General features: G+C 50.6%; 1 protein-coding gene across 1 annotated transcript in view; it reads left to right on the forward strand.

The window, feature by feature from the left end:
* Positions 1–9,087, forward strand: part of LOC145419071 (gamma-aminobutyric acid receptor subunit beta-like) — a 228,143-nt gene that overhangs the window by 195,877 nt on the left and 23,179 nt on the right. Inside the window, exons 7-8 of the mRNA XM_080287315.1 lie at positions 808–945; positions 5,983–6,111. Coding sequence (XP_080143441.1) covers positions 808–945; positions 5,983–6,111 — 267 coding nt within the window. The remainder of the gene's footprint in view (positions 1–807; positions 946–5,982; positions 6,112–9,087) is intronic.

A 9,087-nucleotide genomic window follows, 5' to 3' on the forward strand; every position in this document is an offset into this window, starting at 1 on the left:
CACATACCCCCACACCCACACCCACACATACCCCCCACACACACATGCCCCACACCCACACATGCCCCACACCCACACATGCCCCACACCCACACATTCCCCCACACACATATCCCACACCCACACATACCCTACACCCACACATGCCCCCACACCCACACATGCCCCCACACCCACACATGCCCCACACCCATACATGCCCCACACCCACACATGCCCCACACTCACACATACTCCACACTCACACATGCCCCACACCCACAATTACCCCACACACACAATTACCCCACACCCACAATTACCCCACACTCACACATGCCCCACACCCACACATGCCCCACACCCACACATGCCCCACACCCACACATGCCCCCACACCCACACATGCCCCCACACCCACACATGACCCCACACCCACACATGACCCCACACCCAAACATGCCCCCACACCCACACATACCCACACCCACACATGCCCCCACACCCACACATACCCACACCCACACATGCCCCACACCCACACATGCCCCCACACCCACACATGCCCCACACCCACACATACCCACACCCATCTTTTCACTCTTACCTTCCTTCTACACCCACACACCCACTTCTGCCCGTCTATCCACAGTTACCTAAAGTTACACACACACACACACACACACACACTGAGAGAACTGCAATATGTTTACTATCCATCTAATGTCAGACGCCTTAAATCCGTAAGGGGTGGCCACAAACAAATCGCCTCCATGTCACCCTGTCCCCCGCCACTCCCTACTAATCTCCCGTCTCTCCCTCTCCCAGTCGGCTACAGCATGGACCACATCAGGCTATCGTGGCACGCGGGGGATAAATCGGTAGTGATAGAGTCTGACGTATCGTTGCCTCAGTTCCGGGTACTTGGGTACAACAGGAAGACGATCATTTCATCCACATCTACAGGTAAGATAGACAGATAGATAGACAGACAGACAGATAGATAGATAGATAGATAGACAGATAGATAGATAGATAGATAGATAGGTGAAGTCAATGATGTAATTTTGTAACTACCCCCCCTTCTCTCTCTCTCTCTCTCTCTCTCTCCCAGCATCACTCTTCTCCCCTCACCAACCCTCCTCCCTCATCCTTTCTCTCTCCTCTTTCACCCCCCTCACTTTCCTCCACCCCTCACTTTCCTTCCCCCCTCACTTTCCTTCCCCCCTCCTTCCCTCCCCTCCATCATTCCCTCTCCTCTCCCTTCCTTCTCTCTCCTCTCCCCTCCCTTCGTTTCCCTCCCCTCCTTCTCTCTCCTCTTCCCTCCCCTCCCCCCCTCTTCTTCACCCTCTTCTTCTCCTTTCTTCCTCTCACTATTCCTTTATATTCTCCTCTTCTTCCTCCTCTCTCCCTTCCACACCCTTCTCCCCTTCCCTCCCCTTCTCCTCCCTTCCCTCCCCTTCCCCTCCCTTCCCTTCCCTCCCCTTCCCTTCCCTCCCCTTCCCTCCCCTCCCCTTCCCTTCCCTCCCCTTCCCTTCCCTTCCCTTCCCTCCCCTTCCCTCCCCTCCCCTTTCCTTCCCTTCCCTTCCCTCCCCTTCCCTCACCCTCCCCTCTCATTCTCCTCCCTTCCCTCCCCTCCCCTCCCCTTCCCTTCCCTTCCCTTCCCCTCCTCTTCCCCTCCCCGTCCCCTTCCCTTCCCTTCCCTTCCCTTCCCTTCCCTCCCCTTCCCTTCCCTTCCCTTCCCTCACCCTCCAGTTCCCCTCCCTTCCTTCACCCTTCCCTCTCATTCTCCTCCCTTCCCTCCTTTTCTTTCCTCTCCCTTCCCTCCCCCTCATCCCCTCCACAGTCTCCCCACCCCAAATAAATATAGCCGAGAGAGAGAGAGAGAGAGAGAGAGAGAGAGAGAGAGAGAGGGAGAGAGAGGATGAGGTGGGTATGAGAGTTGAAGTGATGGGAAAATGAACTTGTCTTTTTCAGGATATGTAGGCAGAGGAAGAGGGAAGGAAGAGGGAAGGAAGAGGGAAGGAAGAGGGGAAGGAAGAGGGAAGGAAGAGGGAAGGAAGAGGGAAGGAAGAGGGGAAGGAAGAGGGAAGGAAGAGGGGAAGGAAGAGGGAAGGAAGAGGGGAAGGAAGAGGGGAAGGAAGAGGGAAGGAAGAGGGAAGGAAGAGGAAGGAAGGAAGGAAGGAAGGGAAGGAAGAGGAAGGAAGAGGGGAAGGAAGAGGGAAGGAAGAGGAAGGAAGAGGGAAGGAAGAGGAAGGAAGAGGAAGGAAGAGGAAGGAAGGGAAGAGAGGAAGGAAGAGGGAAGGAAGAGGAAGGAAGGAGGGAAGGAAGAGGGGAGGAAGAGGAAGGAAGAGGGAAGGAAGAGGGAAGGAAGAGGGAAGGAAGAGGAAGGAAAAGGGGAGGAAGAGGAAGGAAAAGGGGAGGAAGAGGAAGGAAGAGGGGAGGAAGAGGAAGGAAGAGGGGAGGAAGAGGGGAGGAAGAGGGAAGGAAGAGGGAAGGAAGAGGGAAGGAAGAGGGGAAGGAAGAGGGAAGGAAGAGGGAAGGAAGAGGGAAGGAAGAGGGAAGGAAGAGGGGAAGGAAGAGGGAAGGAAGAGGGGAAGGAAGAGGGAAGGAAGAGGGAAGGAAGAGGGGAAGGAAGAGGGAAGGAAGAGGGAAGGAAGAGGGAAGGAAGAGGGAAGGAAGAGGGAAGGAAGAGGGAAGGAAGAGGGGAAGGAAGAGGGGAAGGAAGAGGGGAGGAGATGAGAAGTGGGGGAGGTGGAATGGAAGAGAGAGAGAGAGAGAGAGAGAGAGAGAGAGAGAGAGAGAGAGAGAGAGAGAGGTGACAAGGAAGGTTAAGATGGTGAAAGTGGCTTCTTTATATGTAAGTCCATCAGAGGAGGAGGAGGAGGAGGAGGAGGAGGAGAAGAAGAAGAGGAGGAGGAGGAGGAGGAGGAGGAGGAGGAGGAAGAAGGGGAGAAGGAAGAGGAAGAGGAGGAGGAAGAGATAGACTGTAGCTGGGATGAAAGGGGGGGAGGTGGGGGGTGAGGGAGAGATGGGGTGGGGGGTGAGGGAGAGATGGGGTGGGGGGGTGAGGGAGGGATGAGGGGAGGGGAGGGGAGTGGGGAGGGTGGGGGGGAGGGGGAGACAGGGGTGGAAGTTAGGCCTGTGAAATGAAAGAGGTCAGAATTAAATGTGTGTGTGTGTGTGTGTGTGTGTGTGTGTGTGTGTGTGTGTGAGAGAGAGAGAGAGAGAGAGAGAGAGAGAGAGAGAGAGAGAGAGTCATTCTAAATATATTCCCACTGTAATTCCGACCTGTCAGTTCTCCCTCTCTCTCTCTCTCTCTCTCTCTCTCTCGACACAAAGCTCATTTACCTAGACGTGGTGTGATTTTCCCAGGAGAGAGAGAAAGAAAGAGAGAGAGAGAGAGAGAGAGAGAGAGAGCACATAATTCCAGTCTCTAAACAAGCACTCATACAGCTCCTCTCTCTCTCTCTCTCTCTCTCTCTCTCCTTCTTCGTTAAAACTAATGTCTTTATTTCCTGTTAACAACGCAATCACGACCCCTCTGAATTAACACACTCTAAATTCTCTCTCCTCCTCCATTTCTTCCTCCTCCCCCTCCTCCTCTTCTTCCTCCTCTCTTTCCCTCCTACACACACCCACACCCACACCCACACACCCTTACCTACACCCACACACCTTACACACCACACACACACCCTCTCAATCATTCTCCAACCCCACCCACACACACCCACACACACCCTTCCCTCACCCCATCCTCACACCCACACCCACACCAACCCCCTACACCTACATCCACGTACACCCTACACCCACACCCACACCCACCCACACCCACACCCACCTTATGACAGCATACAACAAAAAAACAAGAGAGGACCCTTTCCTTTATGACCTAATTACTGTTGATTCAAGGGTCATTATCCTTTGCTCTTACTCCTCTTCCTCCTTCCCCCTTTCCTCCCCCACCCCTCTCCCCTCTCCCCACCCCTCCCCACCCCTCTTCCACGCCTCTGTTTCACCTCTCTCTTCTTTCTCCTACGACCCCCTCCCCTCACCCTTCATATTCCAATACTCCGTCCTTTCTCCCTCCCTCTCCCTCCCAGCTCTCTCCCCTTTCCTCTTCCCTCCCCTCCCTCCTTCTCCCCTCCCCCTTCTCCTCTTCCCCTCCCTCTTCCTCCCTCCTCCTCCCTCCCCTCCCTCCTTCTCCCCCCTCTTCCTTCCTCCTCTGCTCTTGTCTAAGGTCCTAAGGCTTTTTGTTAATTGTCACTCCATCCTACCCCCACCCACACAGCCACCCACACACCCATCCCTACCCCACCCCACCCATACACCCATCCCTACCCCATCCCATCCACGCACCCATCCCTACCCCCATCCCACCCACACATCCATCCCTACCCCATCCCACCTACACACCCATCCCTACCCCATCTCACCCACACACCCATCCCTACCCCATCCCACCCACACATCCATCCCTCCCCCATCCCATCAACACACCCATCCCTACCCCATCCCACCCACACATCCATTCCTCCCCCATCCCATCAACACACCCATCCCTACCCCATCCCACCCACACACCCATCCCTACCCCATCCCACCCACACACCCATCCCTACCCCATCCCACCCACACACCCATCCCTACCCCATCCCACCCACACACCCATCCCTACCCCATCCCACCCACACACCCATCCCTCCCCCATCCCACCCACACACCCATCCCTACCCTATCCCATCAACACACCCATCCCTCCCCCCATCCCTACCCCATCCCACCCACACACCCATCCCTACCCCATCCCACCCACACACCCATCCCTACCCCATCCCACCCACACACCCACACCCTCCCTCTCTCCTATCCCCACCCACACACGTCACACCCACCTCTCCTATCCCCACCCCCCACATACCCACCCTCTCTCCTATCCCCACCCACACACACCTACACCCACCCTCTCTCCTATCCCCACCCACACACCCACACCCACCCTCTCATCATCCCCACCCACACACCCACACCCACCCTCTCTCCTATCCCCACCTATACACTCACCCCTCCCTCTCATCATCCACAGTCAGTCAGCTCTACAACATCTCTCCTACTCAGGGACACAGAGAGAGAGAGACACTTCTTTGCCCTCCATACAAATGAAGAGAGAGAGAGAGAGAGAGAGAGAGAGAGACAGACAGACAGAGAGACAGACAGAGAGACATCCTCGCTATAACACAAGCCAAGAGACATATAAATTGATCATATACACAAACTTAAACACAATGCAAGATGATCTGAGTCTTTCCCCTCATCTCATTTCCTCTCCCCTCTCTCTCCCTCCTCCCCTCATAACTCTCCCCTCCTTCCCTCCCCTTCCTCTTGTCTCCATCTCCCCAACTTTCTTCTCTCTTCCTCCTCTCCTTCCCTTCCTCTCCCAGCCTTCTCTCCTCCCCTTACCTCTCTTCATTTTATCTCTCCAGTCTCTTCCTTCATCTCTCCCCCTCCCTTCTCCTCCCTCCCCCCTTTTCTCTCCTCCCTTCCCTCCCTCCCTTACTTCTTTTTCTCTCTCCTCTTTCTCTCTTCCTCTCTCTCCATATCTCTTCCCTCCCTCTTTTCTCCTCATTTTATCTTTCCTACATTCCTCTTCCCTTCACTTCATCTCTGACACACACACACACACACATCCAAACCGTCTGACAACAATAATAATGATAATAATAATAATAATAATAGTAATCATCATCAGCTACCTATTTTTAATGTGTAGTCACAATAAGGAACTTAATCCAACCCAATCCACCCCACCCCACCTCACCCCATCCCATCACACCCCAACCCAACCCAACCCAACCCCTATCTAACCCAACCCAACCCAACCCAACCCAACCCAGCCCCACCCCACCCCACCTCACCCCATCCCATCCCACCCCACCCCAATCCAACCCAGCCCCACCCCACCCAACCCCACCTCTTCACACCTGGTCTTCTCCACAGGTAACTACTCGAGGCTGCTGTGTGAGATTATGTTCGTGCGATCCATGGGTTACTACTTAATTCAAATCTACATACCTTCCTCACTCATCGTCGTCATCTCCTGGGTCTCCTTCTGGCTCAATAGATCAGGTGAGAGGGTTCAACCTGGCTCACTCTGTGTGTGTGTGTGTGTGTGTGTGTGTGTGTGTGTGTGTCTTTCTCTCCCTCTTGCTGTGTGTGTGTGTGTGTGTGTGTTTTCCCTCTCTCCCTCTTGCTGTGTGTGTGTGTGTGTGTGTGTGTGTGTGTGTGTGTGTGTGTGTTTCCCTCTCTCCCTCTTGCTGTGTGTGTGTGTGTGTGTGTGTGTGTTTCCCTCTCTCCCTCTTTCTGTGTCTCTGTCTCTCTTTGTATTTCTTTCTCCATCTTCTCTCTCTCTCTCTCTATCTGCGTCCTTTTGGCTTAACAGATCAGGTAAGCGTGTCTTTCTCTCTCTCTCTCTCTGTCTTTCTCTCTGTGTCTCTCTCTTTATCTGTCTCCTCACTCTCTATGTCTCTCTCTCTCTCTCGCCATTTTGTTTATTATCGGCCTTGGATATCCCTAACACCTCTTAATAAGCGATTTATTCCAATCAGTACCCTTTATCATCCTCGTGTAAATAGCACACTACAGAGAGAGAGAGAGAGAGAGACAGACAGACAGACAGACAGACAGAGACAGGCAGGCAGACAGTCAGAGAGAGAGAGAGAGAGAGAGAGAGAGAGAGGGGGAGGCAGAGACAGTGACAGAGAAAGAGAAACAGACACACACTAAAGGGGGAATAGAAAAAATAAATCACTAAAGATCAGTTGCTTCGGTCATTTTTAATTCCTTCCACTCTTTTGTATTGTCGTCCATATAACACTAGGAAATGATGCTAGTCACGAAGAAGTGCTGTGAAAATCTGGGCCAAGTTAAGGTGAAAGGAGTGTAGTCACGAAGAAGTGAATGTTCCTTTGTTTGTAGTAGTTGTAGTTGTGGTAGGAGTAGTAGTAGTAATGGTGGTAGTAGTAGTAGTAGTAATAGTAGTGGCGGTGGTGTGGTAGTAGTGGTGGTAGTAGTGGTGGTAGTAGTAGTAATTGTAGTAGTGGTAGTAGTAGTAGTGGTGGTGGTGGTGGTGGTGGTGGTAATAGTAGTAGTAGTAGCAGAACGTGTGTATAACCAGGCAGCTCCACCACTGTCATATCAGTGCCAGCACGTGAAGGCCTCTCTCTCTCTCTCTCTCTCCACCCAATTTCACCTCCCTATCACCTCTTCCTCAGCGAAATATTCTCCAAACTACCCATTGCTATCCTCTCTTTTGCTTCTTATATCTTCTCTCCTCGTCAGTCTCTCCCTTAAATCCTTTCTCCATCTTGTCTTCTCTCCTAGTCAGTCTCTCACCTCCTCAATCCATCCTCCAGACATTTGCAGAATTAGGCTTGTAATAATAATAATAATAATAATAATAATAATAATAATAATTCCCTAGTTCATATTTGTTCCTTTTACCTGTTTCTCATTAGTTAAGGAAGCTCCCTAACACCTTTTCCTAAGCGATTTATTTTGCTTATTATCCCTAGTCTTTGCTACGTCAATAAATCCTTCCAATATCGCCACACTCCGCATAAATCACCCACCAAAAGGATATTAAACCCAGTCCAAGAAATAAGTCGCTAAGGAAATGGTGTTTGGGAGCGTCCAGATGTGTTGCTTTCCACGTGTTACTTGTCTATCACGGAGCAATTTGTCACTTTGAATCGCCAGCTTCGTAGTTGAAAAAATCGACACGGAAAATTTTCGTTGTATCAGCATAAATCGCTTAAAAAAAAACGTTAAGTATGGTGTGAAAATGGGTTTGGTATAATATCAAGAATTAGATAGATAGATAAATAGATAGATGGATAGATGGATGGGTGGATGGATGGGTGGATGGATGGATGGGTGGGTGGATGGATGGATGGGTGGGTGGGTGGATGGATGGATGGATGGATGGATGGTTGGATGGATGGATAAATAGACAGATAGATAGATAGATAGATAAAGCACTTCTTGAACAATGCTACGCCTCAGTTTAGCTGCAAAGGAGGAAAGCAATCAGTCATTTTTAAAACCGTGACAAGATGGCCGTTCTTCGACCTCGTATTTTTCTTATTTACGTCAAACTGGAAGAAAAATATCATCCAAGAAGAATTTAATATTATGTCAAGGCATTTTTCACACAATATATATTTATCTGGACGCTATTTGTGCTGATATAACAAAAATGATCAATGTGGATATTTTGAATTTGTAAACACTGGGTTGAAAGAGACGAGGGTTTGTTTGAATTCTCTGCTTTCTCCATCTTCTGGGGCTGCACAGAACCCATCCTCAGGGGATTGGGTTCTCTGTAATTGGGTTCTGTGTCTATGGGTTCTGTTTACCCGGAAATGATAGGGAAAATACAGAAAAACTCCAACTTCTCTCCCACACAACACAGTCACCATATGTGTGTACCTCTTTCCACCCTCATCTTGCCCACTAACTCAAGGGTTGCCACTGATCGCCAGCTAGGTCATTATGGGAGTCGGGCTACTCATGCAGTCCACAGAAGTCACATATCTTTAAAAATCTCTCCCGTGATGGTTATTGATCTACCGTACGTAAGCTCTTCATGATAATATTCTTTAGTAGTTATATTAACTTCCTAGATATGCTTTAATGTGATAAATGCAGGAAAACATTACTATAGAAGCCATGAAAGCAGACTGGTAGGGACAGGATTCATCTCATATTTACAAGTGGGGGACAGCATTCATTTCATATTTACGAGTCTCTGCCTGCACCTTTGGTTTGAAGACTATAGAATTAAGTTTTCTAAAAGAACAATGTTTCATCTCCAAAATGTTAAAGAAAATCTGCAAAGGGATTCATATGAAAATTGACCAACCTTTAAAGCAGAAATCGTGCAGAGACGAGACCGCCAGCCGAAATCCGACAATGCGAGGCCTCCAGAACACCTTACAAAAAGTCTAACCAGCTGGGGTTTTGTGTACACTGAACAGGGCATTCCTCTAGACGTCAGGAAAAACTTCAGATCTAGGCACTGTCCAATATTCTATGCAGTGGTTT

Source organism: Coenobita brevimanus, chromosome 117 (assembly GCF_032717465.1).
Source record: "Coenobita brevimanus isolate Jiangsu-jjx chromosome 117, ASM3271746v2, whole genome shotgun sequence".
NCBI classification, from domain to species: domain Eukaryota; kingdom Metazoa; phylum Arthropoda; class Malacostraca; order Decapoda; family Coenobitidae; genus Coenobita; species Coenobita brevimanus.